The sequence below is a fragment of the Galeopterus variegatus genome, unplaced genomic scaffold, assembly GCF_000696425.1.
Source record: "Galeopterus variegatus unplaced genomic scaffold, G_variegatus-3.0.2 Scaffold20, whole genome shotgun sequence".
NCBI lineage: Eukaryota > Metazoa > Chordata > Mammalia > Dermoptera > Cynocephalidae > Galeopterus > Galeopterus variegatus.
The window spans coordinates 1027628-1048069 of NW_007726131.1; the positions used below are offsets into that span (position 1 = coordinate 1027628).

Here is a 20442-nt window from a genome sequence, read left to right on the forward strand (position 1 = left end):
AAAAAAAAAAAAAAAAAAAAAAGAACAGAGCTGTCAGGCACTTCATGACACGGTCAGGGAGCAGTCTCTCGAATGCTCTCTCCAGGACAGCCAAGTTGCCTTTTAGATTCCTTTCTGCTCCTGACTCTGAATTATTTTGTCAGTTTTTGTAGCAGTAGTTACTAAGGAGAAGTTCTGTCTCATGTTCCTCACTCTGTTCATACTTTTTCTCTGCTTTCTGGATTCATGGGGATTCAGTTCCTGAATTAATTTATGCCTTTTGGTTCTACCATTGTCCACATATATCTGAAGTTAAGGACATGGTGCCCCTTTTCTCCTTGGCCTGCTGCCTCTCAGCAGTTGCCCAAGTCTGTGCTACAGCTGCCTTACTTACCCCCTGTTTGAACTTGTCCTAGATTGTGTTTGGTCCTGGGGTTGGACACAAGATGGGGGGAAATGGAGTACAACCGTTGCTCATTTTCCAAAGTCTCCCCTCCCTCCAACAGATTACTACTTAAAACAAAGTGAAAGGTGACTTTACAGTGGAAAAATCTAGTAAATGCCATCCTAATCAAATGATCAAATTTATCCTCATCAATGATGGACAGACTGAAGCATTGCCTTTTGATGTGATGTTCTGAAAAGGGCCACAAGATCACCCAAATAATACTCCTGTCAAAACGTTTACCTGCTCTAACCATGAGCAAACATTCAGACAAAACCAAATTGAAAGACATTGTGTAAAACAGCTGACATGGATTCTTCCAAAAGTCAGATGTCGTGAAGAATAGATAGCTAACAGATCCAGACATTTGCTTAACAGAGACAAAAGAGAGATCACAACTACCCGGTGTGATCATTGATTGGACCCTGAATTTAAGCAACTTAACAAACAAAACAACATGTAAATGATGTTATTGGAGTAACTGGGAGAGTTTGAATATGGACTGTATACTAGATAGTGGTGTTGAACTCACGTTTGGCTTCCTGAGTTGACCACTGTGGTTATGAAGGAGATGGTACTTGTTCTTAGGACATATACACGGAAGTCCTTAGGAGGAAAGTGTCCCAGTGTGACAGTGGTTCAGGAAAATATCTAGGCTTTACCTTTGTGTGTGTGTGTCATGTGTGGGAGTCCATATATTTAAAGAGAGAGATATATAAAGTAAATTTGGGAAAATCTTAACAATTGATAAGTCAGAGTAGAAGATACAAGGTTGTTCATTATACTGTTGTCACTTTCTCTAATTTTGAATTTTTTCAACATCAAGTTGAGAAATTTTCTAAATAGTAAAAAAATTCTGAATAGTAAAAAAAAGTAAATAAAGTAAACTTACAGACTGAGAGATAGTATTTGCAGAATGTGTGGTACAGGATAGATTTCCTTAATATATAAAAACAGTGAGAAAAATTTTATTAATTCAGTAGGACCGTAGGCAACAGGACAGACAAGCAGTTTGCACTCAACATGTGAAGAAATGTTCAACCTCACTCACAAGAAGAAGCATGCAAGTAAAACCTAGATAAAATATTACTCTCACTTATCAGACTAGCAAAGCTTAAAAAGATTTGTACCACACTGTGAGTTTGAGATGTCACAGGGATGAGGCAGTGGGGACTTACATATTGATGTAAACTGGCATGACCTCTCTGGAGGGCGATAGGGGTTAAAATTTTAAATTCAGGGCCGGCCCGGTGGCGCACTGGAGAGTGCGCGGCTTGGGAGCACGGCGGCGCTGCCGCCGAGGGTTCGGATCCCATGTGGAGACCGGTTCCCGCTCACTGGCTGAGCGCGGTGCAGGTGCAACACCGAGGGCGTAATAACTTCGTATAGCATACATTATACGAAGTTATCGCACTTCTGCCAGGCTGTGCTGCTCCACCGTTACATATTATGCTTGTCTTAAGAATCGGTCTTCTTTGGGCCGGCCCGGTGGCGCACTGCTACAGTGCGCCGCTTGGGAGCACGGCGGCGCTGCCGCCGAGGGTTCGGATCCCATGTGGAGACCGGTTCCCGCTCACTGGCTGAGCGCGGTGCGGGCGTGACACCGAGGGTTGTGATCCCGTTACCAGTCCCCGGTACGGGCACGACACCGAGGGTTGCGATCCCGTTACCGGTCAGTAAAAAAAGACAAAAAGGAAAAAAATAAAAATAAAAAAATTTTAAATTCACCCTTTCCACTTCTAGGGATTTATCCCAAACATACACCTGTATAGGTGCACAAAGAAATACTTATAAGTATATCTGCTATTGTCTTGTTTGTAATAGTACAAGATTGGTAACAATTTAAGTGTCCATTAATGGGGACTGGTCAGAAAAAGGACAGTATATCCGTGTAGTGAGCAGCTGTATGTGCAGTTGTACAAAGAATGAGGCAACTTCAGAAGTACTGCATAGAGAAGGCCAAGCTCTATCATGCATTTTTAAGTGAAGAAAACAAGGTGCTAAACAATTTATAATGTACCAAAACTTGTTTTCTAAAAGGAGGGCCTGGGAGCTTGTTATTTGGATTTTTTTTACTTTGTGATAATTCATCAAGCAGAACATTTATGGTTTATGTATTTTTCTATATACAACGTGTGTGTGTATATATACATGTACATACATACGTACATATAGTTTACCCCAGAAAATCCCAAGAAGGGAGGAAACAATAGATACACATATGTTTATATATACAGAAAGTGTTTCTGGAAGGATATACAGGAAGCTGTTAACATTGGCTGCCAGGGGAGAAGGTCACTGGGGGATAGAGATAGGATAAAGGCTTTCTGTGTATTATTTTTTCTACATATGTTTGTTTTTCTACATATGTTTGTTTCTCTACATATATTACCTATTGTAGGAAGTAAGGAGTTTTTAATGAAAATTTTATAATAACATAGGAAATACTTATAAATGATAGCAGCAGGGTACAGATTTGTGGTAGGACTCCAGCTATATACATCTTTATCTAACATGTATTTTAAAAAAGAATGAGAGGAAATAGAAAGATAGAAATTACCAGATTTTTTTCAGGGGATGAAACTATGAATTTTCTTTTCTCTCTATTTTTCTGTATTTTCCAAGTGTTTTGTAATATTTTCCTGATTGACAAAAATATGACTAACCCTTTTTTAAATGTGAGATACCACCCTTTATAAAAGTTACATGGGATTGTGCTCTGCCACCAGCCCTTGTCTCACTCACTGTAGAAAATTTCACAGATATTATTGTTCTATTACTCATCAGTACATAAATAACAAGAGGCATTCGGTGTATAAGATGTGGCCCACGTTACATCATTCTAAAAGGAGCAGGTGTCATTACACAGAAGGAACAATCCAGAAGGAAAAGAAAAGTATGCCACCCACCTGCTGTGCAGTCCTTTCTTTCTACTCTTTTCCAGTGGCCATAGTGTGGTGTAGTTTTGTTTTCTTAGTAAGGTGTCCTGGACTATTTCAGTCAGTCAGTATCTCATGATACTCTTTTTGCTCTTTATTTTTTTTAAGAGTAACTGCACAAAGACTTGCCCACCTGAATAAGTGCTTGATGAACTTCAAGCTAGGGAATTTCAGCTATCAGAAAAACCCTCTGAAATTGGGAGAGCTTCAAGGAAATCACTTCACTGTTGTTCTCAGGTAAAGAACTGCAGGTGGGAATGCAGACCAGAGCGGGTCTTGCCAGGTCATTTTGAGTCTTTGTGACAGTCGATAATAACATCCAGGTTAGCTGGTGCTAGCAGGAGTGACAGCAAGAGAAGGCAGAGCAGGGCCTGACAGTGCTGGGAGAGCAAATGCTTCTGTAGTCTTTGTACTGACACCTTCACCTCTCTAAAAACCTAGCACAATCTTTGTAAAGACACCGCCTCCTTCAAATACTGTGTTAAAAGACCAAGAGTCCATGATTCCACTTATATGCAGTACCTAGGATAGGCAAATTCACAGATACAGACGGTAGAATAGAGGTTACTGGGGGCAAGGAGGGAATGAAGAATTACTGTTTAATGGTACAGAGTTCAGTTTGGGAAGATGAAAAAGACTGCGAAGTAAGATAGTGGTGAAGGCTGCACAACATGGTGAATGTACTTAATGCCACTGAATTGTACACTTGGAAATGACCACAATAGTAAATTTAATGTTATATATATTTTAATGCAATTAGAAAAAAAAGAACAGAGAGCCCTCAGGAGGTAGAGAGAAAGCTGCAGGGGAGCAAGGGAGAGACATGGAAGCCAAGCCAGAGTAATTCACAATACACGTTCCTGAATGTATTTGACTGTAATTTTTTTCTTTTAATAATTTGGACCCCTGCAGAAATATAACAGGAACTGATGACCAAGTACAACAAGCCATGAACTCTCTCAAGGAGATTGGATTTATTAACTACTATGGAATGCAAAGATTTGGAACTACATCTGTCCCTACATATCAAGTCGGAAGGTTTGTATTTAATTTCTTAACTTTTATCTAAAAGAGCTCCCATGAAAAAGAAGCAGGGTTTTTTGTTGGTGGTGTTTTTAGTTATTTCTAGATTCCCCCATGTCTGGGGGAAATGAACCACTGTGTCTCGTCCTTTTGGACAACCAACTTATCCACAGCCTCCTTTTAATTTTTGTTCTATGTTAAGATCATGCACAAGATAAAAACTCAGAGTTCAAAAAGGTATAACCTGAAAAGTAAGTTTTTCTCCCATCCTTGATAGCCCATCTAGGGGTTCTATTCTTCTTTTCTTTTCAAAAGGTAAATCTTGGGTCAGTAAGTGACCCAAAAATAAACATTTTCGTGACTCAGACCCAGAGTAGCCAGATAGATAATGCGCTTTATGAGCTCCGTTAACAAGTGATTCAACTTTGATCTACCCTTCCCCCATCCCTTAAAGAAAGTGGTAGAGAATATAATTAGTGAGGTGGAATGTATTTTAAAAACTCTGATTCACTTTTAGATGATAGGAAACCCCTCTAGGGTAAGCTAGGGTGGGAATGCCATCAATAAATACTTGGGTTCATAAACCTACTTATGGAATCCTGTTGCCCAGGAGAGACTATGTTACATAAATTACTAATATGAGAGTTAAAATTGTCATAGTTCCGTACAACTTGGAAGTGATCTAAGAGTTCATGTTCTTCCTTGTGTTTTAGACCCTCCGTTTTAGCAAAGATGGAACTTGGGCTTAGGGAAGGCTGCCCAAGCTCAGTAATTGGTCAGCTATAAAAACTCTTAGAAGAAAACATAGGAGGAAAGCTTCGTGATTTTGGATTTGCCAATTGTATCTTGGATATGACACCAAAAGCACAGACAACAAACAGAAGAAAAAAAAGATGAGTTACTTTATCAAAATTAAAAATGTTTAAAACAGGGGCCGGCCCGGTGGCGCACTGCTACAGTGCGCCGCTTGGGAGCGCGGCGGCGCTCCCGCCGAGGGTTCGGATCCCACATACAGACCAGTTCCCGCTCACTGGCTGGACGAGGTGCGGACGCGACACCGAGGGTTGCGATCCCGTTGCTGGTCCCGTTCCGGTACGGGCACGACACTGAGGGTTGCGATCTGTTGCCGGACACGAAAAAAGACAAAAAGGAAAAAAAAAATGTTTAAAACATTTATGCATCAAAGGACACTGTCAATAGAATGAAAAGGCAGCCTATAGAATAGGAGAAAATATTTGCAAATCATAGATCTGATGAGGGACTTGTATCTAGAATATATAAAGAGCTTTTACAACTCAACAACAACCAAAAAACAATTCAAAATGTTCAAAGGACTTGAATAGACATTTCTCCAAAGATATACAAATGTCTAATAAGCATGACTCGATGACCAGAAATCTTAGAAGAAAAAATTTTAGATATATAAATAAAATGTAACTTTAGTGTGGCAAAAGATAATATAATAAAACTTAAAGGAAAAATTACATACACTTATAGATGCAGCAGAAAGGTAAAAAACACTCAAGTGTTAACAGTGTTTAATTTGGGTAACAAGTAACCTTTCTTTATTGTACTGTTTAATTTTTAGCAAACATAACTTTTATAATCATCAAAAATAAAGATATGGGGGCCGGCCCGGTGGCGCACTGCTACAGTGCGCCGCTTGAGAAGCGCGGCGGCGCTCCCGCCCGAGGGTTCGGATCCCACATACAGACCGGTTCCCGCTCACTGGCTGAGCGAGGTGCGGGCGCGACACCGAGGGTTGCAATCCCATTGCCAGTCCCGGTCTGGTATGGGCGCGACGCTGAGGGTTGCGATCCGTTGCCGGACACGAAAAAAGACAAAAAGGAAAAAAAAAAAAAAGATATTTCCATTTTGGCAAGAATAATAAACAAGGATAAATTATATTTACTCTCTGTTTACATAGGCAAGAAGGTATATATCATAAAGGGAGAAATTATTTGAGAAGTTTCAAACAAATTGTGACTCTTGAAGACTTACCTTTGATTTATATAGTTAATACTGTGTATAACAACTTAATGCATGATTAGGTATTTGTACTGTTAATAGCATTTTAAAGCTGTGAAATGATATTAAATGTTATGAGTAAGCATTATATTCTTAATTTTATGCTTTTTTGAAGTCTTTTTGGCATTTACATTTGGAATCTTTTTCTACTTAATTTTATAATATTTTATAAAATAAAAAATTATAATTTTATAATAATTATATAAGAAAATAAAGTTAGTATGATTTCTTGACTCCTCAAAGATGTGGGCATATAAAATTTATCTTAATGTGAAATTAAGTAAAATAATTGCTGTTTAATTTTAGAGCTATTCTACAAAATTCCTGGACAGAAGTCATGGATTTAATATTGAAACCCCGTTCTGGAGGTGAGAGTAAATTCATGTTAAGAAAATAAATCAGGGGCTGGCCGACTAGCTCAGCTGGTTAGAGAACAGCCTTGTAACACCAGGCCCAAGGGTTTAGTTCCCATACCAGCCAGCTGCCCCCCCAAAAAAGAAGAAAATAAATCAGTTGTGTGGCTAGGTATTCGTGGAATTGCTTTAAATAAAAAGGATATGTGCAAATTGGGCTGCTTGGTTAGCTCAGTTGGTTAGAGCTTGGTGTTTTAACACCAAGGTCAAGGGTTCAGATCCCCATATCAGCCAGCTGCAAAAAAAAAGTATGTGTGCAAATTGGGGTAATTGTTTAAGAATTTTCTTTATTTTTACAATAAAATTAAAAATATAGTTTATTTCCTTTATATAGCCACAAGTTTTATGTATATATTTGAGGTTTATAATTTATATCCTGTTCTTAGCTGTTTAGCTCATCTAATTAATTTATAAGTGAATAAATATATTAAAGAAATAAATTCGTTTCTCTTTATGCATTCACTATAAGTCTCTGAATGTATAGAAATCTAAAACATTTCACTTGTGGTTATTTTGGTAAAGCATAGTATAATGGACTATAAAAACTTGATAAAAACACCTTGAGGATTTTTAGTTTGAAGAGATCACTAAAAACTTTTTAGGAAATATCTCTAAAACCATACTGTATGAAAAAGGATTTAACTACTATTTTACAGATGTCAAAATAATTACACTCAAAATAATTACTCATTTGCAAACTTAAAAAAGATAAAATTAACTAATTTTAAGGAAAATCACCTTTTTTTCCCCCTTTTTTGGATAATTCACTTATCCAGCTGAAAGTCACGCATCAAACCTGACATGGGAAAAAAGAGAGAAGGAAGAAAGGACTATCAGCTTCTTCATCCTATGTTGAATCAGCTATGATACTGAACAGTAAATGGCTTTTACTGTTGGCCTGAGGGCAGTATCATGTTGACAAAGCCATATAGTTCTGTAAACTCTCTTCATTTTTCATCCTTTTGCTTTCTGATGGCTGTTCTCAGATGAGCAGAAGCTGTTCGTAGCACATCTGTTACACATAGTGTTTTCTAATTTTGTGTTCTCTTGAAATGTTTTAAGTTATGAAAGTTTGTCTGTTGGATAAATCTTTTAATCATAGCTTTTCTCCCCCCAGCTGAAAAGGGGTACTTGGTTAAATGCAGGGAAGAATGGGCGAAGACCAAAGACCCAGCTGCTGCCCTCAGAAAACTACCTGTCAAAAGGTGTGTGGAAGGGCAGCTGCTTCGAGGACTTTCAAAATATGGAATGAAGAATATAGTCTCTGCATTTGGCATAGTGAGTGCTATTTGTGAAGTCAGGCAATGTCTCAAGGTGGTTTAATGCTTTTTAAATTTTATCTTGAAAGATTTTACTAAATTTTGGAAGAGCAGAAGGTATATAAGGATCCTTTGGTAGTCTCTGAGAGGTGTTTTACCTGCTTGATCCTTGTTCAGACCCTGAATTGTGATGAGTAGGTGGATGCGGGCAATGTTGGCATTACTTAACTAACACTGAGGGCACGGGAAAAGCATCAATGTGGAAAATATCTCCAGTGGAAGTTTAAGTTAAGTTACATATCTAGATATTTGAGAAATTCCAAATCCATCATACAGTCATTTCTTGGTCATTCTCCATCATCAGAATGATAAACTGCTTTAGTAAGAAGGTGGGATAGTAAGCAGTCTAAATAGTTGCATTTTAGTCTGGTCTCATTGTGGTGGTTCATGAGTGGGTACATCTTGGCAGGTATAGTCTATACCATTATTTGGATATGTATAATCCAGGATACATTAAAATTTAGCCCTGAAACTTAAGTCTTAGTTACTTTTCCCCAGGTGTACAAGAAAAAAGGCAGGATTCTTGCATGAAAACTAATTATCAGTTCAGTCATTCAGGTTTTCTCCTTCTATAGAATTACAGAGGAGAAAGCACTGTTGTCTGTATAACTGATGTGTAAATTCCTTGTTTGAAGTCTCTTTGAATTAGGGTATAAATTCCACATAACAATTGATTTATTTTCATGAATATATGCATTGTGTGTACAAAATGTGAATTGCTTCAGCTGCTGATGACTGTTAATGCCCCCTTGAGGGGTCCCATCTCTAATATTTAATGCTGTGTTTTAGTCACTATTTCTATAGGTTATTAGAAAAACTAGAGATTTAAAGTATGAATTTCCTGTACTAGGATCAGCACTTAAAAAACCAAGGTGTCTGTGAATATACAGTATTCGTTATATTCAAAATATTTTTGTCTTGCCTATTTTTTTTCCTTCCCTCCAGATACCAAGAAATAATCGCTTAATGTATATTCATAGCTATCAAAGCTATGTGTGGAATAACATGGTGAGCAAGAGGATAGAAGACTATGGACTGAAACCTGTTCCAGGAGACCTGGTTCTCAAAGGAGGTAAAAAGGCAATTGTCGCTGTTATTCAAACAAACTAGGATTCAGTTATTTGACACTAGTGGCTTTAAAATCCAGCCTGGTCACTAGTTAAGAAAGAGATGGCTAGTAAGTTTGAGATGGAAGGACCGTGTAAGTTCATACTCACTACTTTGTATCTGTATGTTTAATGAAAAAATATACATCTGGTTTGAGTAAGTGCCTGACTCTTATCTTAGAGTTTGTTCAAGTCAACACCAGACTGGAGCTAACTTTACATGTGGGCCATGATCGAATGAGCATCAGTGTATACTGTGCCTGAACTGTTCCTATGACAGCGCTAATATCCCTTCTGCCGTGGAGCCCTTACTGTGTGCCAGGCCTTGCATAAAGCCCTTTACCTGCATTTGAAGCTCATAATAATACTGCTTTTCAAATGAGCTTCAGTCACTTGCCCAAGATTCCACAGCTGGAATTTTTTTAAAAACCTTTTTTTTCTTAAATATAAGAAATCTAGGATTCAGAGTCAAGTCCATATGATGAACACGTGGCATGTTCATCTGTAGGAAGGCCCCATAAATCCACTAAGGTTTTTAATTGGTTTGTTCAGAAACTTTAAGCCTCTTTTTTTCTGATTTAACATTCTTTCTTTCATGCAATATTGATTACATCCAGTGTATTTTAATGTCCCGTGTGCCACCATGTTTCATCCTCTAAATACAGGCTGGTTTTTTAGATTGTTTATTCTTGTAGCAAAATGCATCCATTTATGATAGCTTTCCAAATGGTCTTTTATAGTGTTGTTTAAGAAGGATAAAGGAGCTGATTTTAAAAAGCAGGCATTCTCCAAAAGTGAGGATGCAGTTGAGAAATAAATGTTTTTAAATTTTCCTTAAAACTCTACTTTTTCTAAATCCTTGATTTATTTCTTGGGTAAAATAGAAAAGACTGAAGGGTCTATATCTCAACTTAGTTGTGTTAAGCTGCCAAGGCCACTGAACTGGTACCAACTGACACTTCTGACTTGCTTAACTGTGTGTAATTTTAGAAGATTAAGCTCATGAAAGTATTGCCTTTTTTTCTGAATTTATTGTGCACTTGTGAATTTACAGCCACAGCCGCCTATATTGAAGAAGAAGATGTTAATAATTACTCCATCCATGATGTGGTAATGCCCTTGCCTGGTTTTGATGTTATCTACCCAAAGCATAAAAGTAAGTTTCCTGCATGGGGAAAGTAGTTAAAATGACTCTAACATAATTAAGCCACTGGCAGCCAAGAGTGCACAGAGGAAAAAAAATCAGTACTTTAAATAAAATTTTTAAACTTTGTTTCCATAAGACTTAAAAAGATACTCAGTTTTAAATATATATAAACCGTGTTTGTTTATGAAAGTCTCTTAGGAAGGGATGCATTTAGATGGATAATTTAAATTAATGAACTGCATGATAGAGATGGTATTAGTGGTAGCAGTAGTATTGTTATTGTTGCTTTATTATGTAAATTTCTGAAATTCACTAATTCATATTAAGGATGAGGAGAGTCTGGAAAGAGTCATTCAGAAAGTGGATGGATAATTCTACTTTAATATTGCTTTATTAAAACTTTTTAAGAACTATGTAAGTAAGTAATATGGTATTTAAAAATCAACAAGTACTGAAGTTTATAAAATGAAAAGTTAGAATTCTCTACTTTGATTTCCCATTTTCCAAAGCCTAAGAATTGCTTTTGTTATCTTCATGGATGCCATTTGGAGAGGAGGGGAAATTGTAACTTTTATTGTTCATGGATTCAGAAATTGAGGAAAGAAAGAAGCTCTGACTACAGGACTAATTTAGTGGGACTGAACTGGAATTTTACTCCAAGCCAGGACTGGTCTGTGGATGGTGTTTTCCTATTGAAATATCTTTTCTCTCAAAAGGCCAGAATTATTCTGTTTGTCAAAGTTATGTTCCTTGAAATTTTATGAATTAAAGGATGAGTAGAATTAATGCCCTTCTTGGATAATACCTCTTCTATAGGTTATTAGATTAACTATTTTATAATAATGCAAATACCTCTAGAAGGGTTAAATAGTCACCTGTCATTTATGTGTTGATTAATTCAACCAAACTGCTATACCCCTAATACTTACACGAGGTTGACTTCACTGAGGGGAAAGGAATTGAGGGGAAGGGGAGGATGAGTAAGGTGTATGAGGAGGTTTGTGGTCTGCCTGACCTGGGCAGGGATCAGGGAGAGTAGCAGTCCAAACCCAAAGGTCTCACAACCAAGGAAGCTGATGGTAGAACTCTCAGGCTGAGACGGGAGGCCCGAGAACAGGTGCAAGTCCCGGGTTCCCAAGTCAGAGAACCTGGAGTTATGACGTCCAAGGGCAGGAGAAGGGCATCCTGGCTCTGGGAGAGAGGGAGAAAATGTGTCCTTCGTCTACATTTTTGTTCCGTCCAGTTTCTCAGCTGATTGGATGGTGCTCACCCACATTGAGGGCAGATCTTCCCCTCTCATTACACCACCTCCCACACCAGTCTCCTCAAGAAACACCCTCACAGACACACCCGGGGCAGCCAGTCATTCTCATCCAAACCAAAACCACCTGGTTTCCCTTTCAGCAGAAGAGGGACTGGCTCAGTGCCTGCTGAAGCACTGAGAATAATTAATGCTTTACCAGCTCTCTGAGTATCCCTTAATCTGGTCAAGTTGACAACCAAAGTCAATCATCACAAGAAAGAAAAAGCAAACGTTGTTTTCCTCTTCTCATACCTCTCAGGATCAGACTAGTACCAATTAGAACATAAATTCAGCAAAGCCTTTACAGAGCCATTCATGAGAACCTTGTAGCCAAGATGGGACTCGTAGACTGAGTGGGTGAAATTTCAGGCATTTGGTACATAACATATGCACCCCTAGCATCCAACAGTGCGTGATTTAGGGATCCCTGATGTCCTTTGTGTGTAGTGAGGGAGTCTTTCCTTGACCCTTTTCTGCCCAACATTTTTTGTGAATAACTTGAATAAAGAAATCTGCTTATCATATTTGCAAATAGTACAGAATAAAATAGTTAATCTTAATTATATGAAAATAAATATTAAGAACTACATGCTTTCTGAAGCATGTAACAAGGTCTAAAATAAATTCTCACATTCATGCTCAGTGATGAAATGTACAGATGGAAAAGGCCCAGTTTGATAGTAGTCTGTGTTAAAAAGTACATGGACTTGTTATTGTACATAAGCCTGTTACTCTGGGACAGGCAACAGGTTGGTGGGGAATACAGACATGTCAAAGGAAGGACAGTTGAGGGGACCATTGTTTGGTCTACAGAAGATATGACTTAAAAGTCCAGTACTTACAAGTACATGGAGAAGAGGACAGTTATTCTTCTGTCTTTCAAATCAATCAACAGAAGTTACAAGAAAACAATTTCAGCTTAGAAAAGGAAGAACTTTCTGATAATTGTATGCCTCACAAAGTAGTTCCTCATAAATGACAACATGCAAGCAAAGGCTAGAAAACTGTATTTCTTAAGTGTTATAAAAAAGATTCTACATCAGGTGCGAGGGTGAGCCAGATGGTTTTCCAGGGTCTCTTTTTATACGTTTATTTATAACTACCTCTTCCAGAGAGAGTGTGAAGCCTCTGTGTATAGTCTCTTCCAACTATGAGCACATGTAACTGGTAGTTTAGCAACTGTGGATGAAATGGCCTTTCATAGTTAGCTTGGGTACAGCACAGGTACTGTGGCTGGGTGCAAAGAAAACTTACAAGTTGGCCAAATCAAAGCTGGAGACATTCTCTAGTCCTTGTTATATCACTAAATTTTGATTCCAAATAATGGACTTCAGATTACAAATTAGGGAAATAATTTTGCTAGGGCAGTCTAACTGAATTTATATGTTACTCTGCAAGGGTACTTCAATAAGTTTGTGGAAAAATGGAATTAAAAGATAATACAAATCTTTCCATGAGCTTTTTGAAGTACCCTTGTATTTGTAGTGTAGCTCAAGGTAACTTGCTGACAGGCTCCATTCCAACTAACTTTTTGTATTTTATTTTAGTTAGTGAAGCCTACAGGGAAATGCTCACAGCAGACAATCTTGATATTGACAACATGAGACACAAAATTCGAGATTATTCCTTATCAGGGGCCTACCGAAAGATTATTATTCGTCCTCAAAATGTCAGCTGGTGAGTAGTAGTCTGGAATGAAATAGAACTGAATTGACATGTAAGGTTTTAGACTTTTGCTTCACATATGTATTTTTCAGTGCTTAAAACCTAGCATATGTGTTTCATAAGTGTTAATTATTATTGTTAATATTACTATTATTACTTGGTATTTTTTGAATCATCAAGAAATAAGCTGTTTTGAATGTAAGCATATAGTGAAAATGACTTCGTTTATATATTTACACACACACACACACACACACACACACACACACACACACACACACCTTTATTTTTTTGGTGGCTGGCCAGTAAGGGGACCCAAACTCTTGACTTTGGTGTTATCAGCACTGTGCTCCCCCAAGTTAGCTAACTGGTTAGCCTACTTTGTGTACATTTTGTTAGCATCACTGAATTATTAAAGAAATGTGTAGAGAAAGAAGTTTTACTATAAAACCAAGATTTTCTTACAGAGCTACTCCTGAGCAAGTTACCTAACTCAGTTAGCTGTGAGTTCCAGACTGATCTGTTTGTTTTAATATGTTTCTAGAGAGAAAGAGATACTTGTATTAATTAATTTTAAAATGCTTTCAGAGGAGAGAGCAGAACTGAGGCCGCCAGAGGTGGGGGAACGAGGGGGAGGGTTAGTAAGGAATTGATAAAGGGCCACAAAAATGATTAGATTATATAATGTTGAACACTAATTATCCTGATTTGGGCATCACATTTTGCACACAGGTATTGATACTCACTGCCGTACCCCGCAGATACATACAATCAATTATGTTTTTATCTAAATAAATAAATAAAATGCTTTAGTGCTGGCAGTTTAGGGCTTAGCTCAGTTGATTAGAGCATGGTGTTGATGACACCAAGGTCAAAGGTTTGTATCCCAGTATCAGCCAGCCGCAAAAATAAAATGCTTTAGGGCCGGCCCGGTGGCGCACTGGAGAGTGCGCCGCTTGGGAGTGCGGCGGCACTCCCGCCGAGGGTTCGGATCCCATGTGGAGACCGGTTCCCGCTCACTGGCTGAGCGCGGTGCGGGTGCAACACCAAGGGTTGTGATCCCATTGCCGGTCCCCGGTACGGCCGCGACACCGAGGGTCGCGATCCCGTTACCGGTCAGTAAAAAAGACAAAAAGGAAAAATAAATAAATAAATAAAAAAATAAAAATAAAATGCTTTAATACCTAGTATTCTCTAAAACTTTATTTGATAATTTAAAAATGAAATCCTGAGCATTGCCAAGAAATTCTTTCTTTCCCTCTCTCCCTTTCTTCTTCTCTCTCTTCCTTTCTCTTCTCTGGATTGTGGGCAAGAGGGGGCAGACTTTGTCTTTCCCACTCCAAAGAGCAGTTTCTCATAGTAACAAAGTATAGTTGGTAACCACTCTGGAGAAATTGTAAATGCCATGATTAATTCGTATGTCTTTTACTTGGGCTGGTATCATCTGTCATCTTGCTATACATTAATATAAAGGCAATACCTGTGTATAAAATCTGACCTCTTTCTGTTATTGAAGAGTCCTACCTATAATTATTTACAATAAACCTATGTGTTTTTCTTGCTGAACAAGTGGTGATGCATGACTTACTACTTTTTATGAAAGTTCACATTCATACTGATCTTTATTTACGTGTTTTGAAGGGAAGTCGTCGCATATGATGATCCTAAAATTCCACTTTTCAACACAGATTTGGACAACCTAGAAGGGAAACCCCCACCAGTTTTTGTTTCTGGTAAGTTTACTCAGTCATCAGCTCTGTGTCAACTTTGAAATGTTTCCCCATACAAAAACATAAATTAAAAACAAAACCAAAACTGTTCTTAATCATACCACCACCCACCCACTCTGTGATTTCTGTTTTGTGTTTTGTCACCTTAGTTTTATGGTTATAGCTGGAGGTCAGTAACTAAAACAGTAAGTCCTACAGAAAATGAGTGAATGTTATAGATGGTTGTAATATTAGGTGATTATTTCCTCCCCATTCCCCACAGAGAGTTAACAAAGGTGAGTGAAAATTCAGGAACAGGGTCTAAAATATTAAACTTGCATTCTCATTGTCAAGTTCTTGTTACCACTCCTTTTTCTCTCCTTCCTCCCATGTCCTAATTTTTTTAATTTAGTTTTTTTTTTTTATTATTTTGCTTGCATTTTTCTCTTGTGCTTTTCTGTCTGCCCTTTTTTATGAAGGTTCCCAGGTAGAATTACCATAACCATTTGGCTGGTTCCTACACCCTCAGATCTCTTAGTTCCATGGTCTCATTCTCTGAGGCCCCAGGGGAAGTGGAAGCCTAAGGAAAGAGCGCAGTTCTTTGTATTTGTGTAGATATTATATGACTCTCTCCAGTCTGTCTGCAGCTGCCTTCATTTTCTGACTGTTCTCTTCTTTCTTGCCTGGCAGAAGGCAAATACAGGGCTCTGAAAATGGATTTTTCTCTTCCTCCTTCCACATATGCTACCATGGCCATTCGAGAAGTGCTAAAGATGGATACCAGCATCAAGAACCAGACCCAGCTGAATACAACCTGGCTCCGCTGAGCAGTACCTTGTCCACAGATTAGAAAGTGCACACAAGTGTTTGCTTCTCAGCTTTCTGTTCATTTTCCTCTTAGTACAGGCAGACCCAGATGTGGATTTTGCATCTTTGTAGTAAATGATTATTTGTATTTTTTTACATTTTTATTAGCTTCCAGAAATAATTTGCAATATTTCTACACTTAACACAAATCCTGAGGATCCTAATTTTAGCTCGGAGAATGTAAATTGGTCTGAATATACTTCAGGTGCTTAAATCATGGTAAAATGTCAGCTTTACCAGCTTTATGACAGTAAAAAAGGACTTTGGTTTTAAGTAGAGTTTTAGGTTTTGCTACATTTTTGAAGGACAACAGGAATTTTTAACACATCCATGAATGGAGGACAGAACAATGCATTTTAAGAACAAACACAACACAAATCTTGATTATAGATAAGTAGTTTGAGAGCCCTACCTGTGAATATAAGTATAATACTCATGCCGATTTAAATGCTAATAAAACGTCTAGGAGTTTATAAACACAAAAGTGATTGTCATTATCCAGCTCATGTACCAGATTCAGGTAAGCATTATAGACTTTTTAGTTGCAGTGGCTTTTACATTTATATTATCAATGCCTTGCTGGAGAGTTGCATTGATAAGGCTTTTTTTCTTGATGTAAACATGTGCAGCGGTTTTTATTAGTAAAGGTCTAATTTTTAATCTAGGTGCCTTTTATGTTCAGAACGCTTTCCACTGGCCTCGTATTTGCTTAAAAATAAATAATGGCAGAGAAGAAAACTTTAACAATTTACAAGGGCTTCTATCAGCAGTGTTTACTTTTTGTCACCAACAGCTTAGATATGTTCTTTTCTGTCATTACATAAAACTTTGGTGGGAAAGGATAAATTTGCCTTTCCGAAGTTGTGTAATGTAATTGTACGAATTTTTATTTTCTATCATTTCTAGAACCAAATGTAATAAATACTTTTTAAAACTCCTTTCTACTGGTTATGTAAATACATCAAATAAATGTCTAAAACTGGATGCAAATGAGAATCTTGGCAAGGAACTAAGTAAATGAAGGAACCTCAGAAATGGCATTGACACAAAGCTGTGTCATGATCAGGTGTGAGATTTGAGAATAGTATGATATTGCATCATATGGTGTGACTGATTGTGTCAGACTGGACCTGAGGTTATCCTTACAGTGGTCTCACTCACTCGCCTTCCAGTGTGCTTTCTAGAGCAGAAAAGAAAGGAATGGAGAAGTGCTATCATACCAGCAACATCACACCATGGGAGTGTGAATGACCTTTGTCCTGTGTCTGGCAGTGCAAACAAGATTGAAAACTGCTGGCTAGTTTCTAAAGAACCTTTTGTCCTACAAAAGCCAAATTTATTAGATGTATAGTGGTCCTGTCTGTACTTCCCAGTAATAGTACTTCTCCATAATCAGACTGGTTAATAAAATTTCATTAATTTATTAATTAATTGATTAGTGAACATTTATGAATGAGACTTAAGTCTTTCTATTGTAAATGCATTTAGCAGTTCTGCATTTATAAATTTACATTCCAAAACAACAAATGTGAGGCTAAGCTTACGTTTTCTTCATCTGGGAAATACTTAAGGCTCCATGTGATGAATTACTTTTCCTGGTTGCATTAGCCAACTACCAATGTGTACATGTTTCTTTTTTCTTTTTTTTTTTCTTTTTTCCTTTTTTCGTGTCCGGCAACGGACCACAACCCTCAGTGTTGCGCCCGTACCGGACTGGGACCGGCAACGGGATCGCAACCCTCGGCGCTGCGCCCGCCCCTCACTCAGCCAGTGAGCGGGAACCGGTCTGCACATGGGATCCGAACCCTCGGCGGGAGCGCCACCGTGCTCCCAAGCGGCACACTGTAGCAGTGCGCCACCGGGCCGGCCCTACATGTTTCTTTCTTAGACACCAGTTGAAGAAGAATGATTCAAAGCAGATTCTTTTAGCTGTTTTGAGTCTCAGGGACATACTGTAACTCTAGAGACTTAGCACAGAAGTCAGAACATTTTTTGTTGTTGTTAACAAAAGGAAGAGGTTTCTCTATGGCAAATTTACAAAGCCTGGAAGCAACCTTATCCTTGACATAAAAGTATCATTGTTCCGGGCCGGCCCGGTGGTGCACTGCTACAGTGCGCCGCTTGGGAAGCGCAGTGGCGCTCCCGCCGAGGGTTCGGATCCCACATACAGACCGGTTCCCGCTCACTGGCTGAGCGAGGTGTGGGCGCAACACCGAGGGTTGCGATCCCGTTGCCGGTCCCGGTCCGGTACGGGCGCGACACTGAGGGTTGCGATCCGTTGCCGGACACGAAAAAAGACAAAAAGGAAAAAAAAAAAAAGTATCATTGTTCCTAATTTTTTGCCTAAAAGAAATAATAAAAGACTATAAGATCATTATTTTTTTATTTTAATGTGAAACTAGCATAATTTCCTAATAGAAAATAAGCTAAATAATCAAGATCTACCATCAAATGTTTTATTCGTGGTTTCATGTTGTAGGTAATAACTAGACTGCTATTATACTAATAAAAAAATTCCTGGTTGATTCCTGAATCAACCAAAAAATTAGTAGCAGCTGCAGTAGTTCGTTAGTACTTGAAACTACCAGTTGCTCCAGGCAGTACAAATTAGTACAAAGTGGTATTTGTACTGGGATGCATTTTGTGGCCAATTTGCACTAAAAAATGTGTGTATGTATACAAAATAGAATATATAAGGGTTTTAAGAGCTACCCGTGTGTACTAATGTGTATGTGCTTTTTTGAAACATAAAAATAGACTAGGAGAGTGTACCACGTAGCTTTTTGTTTCAGACCCATGAAGAAGTGAAAGCACAATGAAAAATCTGCAAAGCTGACCATGGCCAGGTTCTGACCTTCATAAACTGAGAAGAGTTTGCTTGCTTAGCAAAGAATAATTTTAAAGCTTTTTGTTCAGTGAAATCTGCTTTCCCACTTTGTGGTGTACATTCCTGCAGGATAGAACTTCTGAATTATAGGTCATGAATACTTGGGAAAATCTGAGGGAAAAATGTAAACCCTGTCTCCAGGGGAAGGAAAGGGGTAGTGTGTGTGTGTGTGTGTGTGTATGTACACAGAATTTTTATAGAATTTTAGGTGGTTCAATATAATAGGGCCCCCTACTCTGGATACATATTTTTCAAACTTTAATGGCAATCTTCTTAAATTGCAGAATGTATTTCAAGAAGTTCAGGTAGAATCTGCAGTACTGCATTTCTAATCAGCCTCCAGAAGGTACATGTGCTGCTGATGTGCACACACTTGAAGTAGCCAGGTTCTAGACCTGTATTGGCCGACACAACGCAGCTGCCACTAGCCACATGTGGTTAATTAAATGTAAGGTAACTAAAATAAAATTTTAAATTCAGCTCCTCTGTCACAGTAGCCATATTTCAACTGCTCCATAGCTGTATGTGTGGCTAGTGGCTCTGTATTGGACAGCACTGCCTAGTTAACAAATCAGTCACCCTGAGATACAGAGGAGAGTTCACTTTGATCAGGTGTGACACCCAGTGATGCTAATTATTAAATGAATACATGTGCAATATCTGCAAGTAATTAGATCCAGGGCTCACACTGATGATTTGAGAATTCACACTTGAAATAGATAACTCTCTAGGAGTCCTCCTTAAACTCATTTCCATGCTGCTTTTCTGGCTTTTTCCAAGATCACCTACAATCCTTTTTTCTTTCCACCCTTGCTTTCATCTAGATGCCCTTGTCCAAAGGTTTAGTCAAACCAGTCTTAAAGTTCTGTGGCCTTATTCCATATAGAAAATTTACTTCCCCGAAATGTCTTAACTGCTGAAATTAAAAACTTCTTGGCTGTAGCTTCTTATGAAAACAGCAGTTGCAAAAAGCAAGAATGGTTAGTGAGTCCATATTATTTTGTTGTCCTGCAGTAGTACAATGTTGACTTTGTGTTAAAGCTCTTCCACCTGTGCTAGAGACTCCTGGAATGTGACCGGTATGTAGAAGAGATGGCACCTGGGAACTATAATGAGAGAACATATTCAAAGTCCTTTCCTCCTAATACATGATTACTGTACTCTCTACTTAACTGCAGAATGTATTTCAGGAAGTCCAGGTAAGATCTGAAATACTGCATCTCCTCAAAAAACAATACATGTTTTCCTAGAGCACCTCTGTCCAACAGAAATAAAATGTGAGAAATAATTGAAAATTTTCTATCAGCCACATTAACTAAAAAGAAACAGGTGAAACCAATTTTAATGTATTTTATTTAAACCACTACATCCAAAAGAACATTTCCATTTTTGATTAATATACAAAGTAAATATTTCACATTTTTTTCTATTAAGTCCTCAAAATCCAATGTGTATTTTACACTTCCAGTACATCTCAGTTTGAACTAGCCATATTCCCAGTGCTCAATAGCCGCATGTGGCCAATGGCTACCATATTGGACAGTGCAATTCTAGAAAGACCACTTGTTCTTTGTTGCCTGTCACCAGTGTAATGGTGAATTTGTCTTGGGTA

At 38.2% G+C, this 20442-nt stretch overlaps 1 protein-coding gene across 2 annotated transcripts in view; it reads left to right on the top strand.

The window, feature by feature from the left end:
* PUS7 (pseudouridylate synthase 7 (putative)) overlaps positions 1-16881 on the top strand; it is a 33555-nt gene extending 16674 nt beyond the window's left edge. For both annotated transcript variants that reach the window (XM_008567977.1, XM_008567968.1), the window contains 9 exons: positions 3472-3600; positions 4276-4401; positions 6721-6782; positions 7945-8105; positions 9092-9218; positions 10307-10408; positions 13250-13379; positions 15009-15100; positions 15767-16881. In XM_008567977.1, coding sequence (XP_008566199.1) covers positions 3472-3600; positions 4276-4401; positions 6721-6782; positions 7945-8105; positions 9092-9218; positions 10307-10408; positions 13250-13379; positions 15009-15100; positions 15767-15903 — 1066 coding nt within the window. In that variant the 3' untranslated portion in view covers positions 15904-16881. The remainder of the gene's footprint in view (positions 1-3471; positions 3601-4275; positions 4402-6720; positions 6783-7944; positions 8106-9091; positions 9219-10306; positions 10409-13249; positions 13380-15008; positions 15101-15766) is intronic.
* The last annotated feature ends 3561 nt before the right edge of the window (positions 16882-20442 follow it).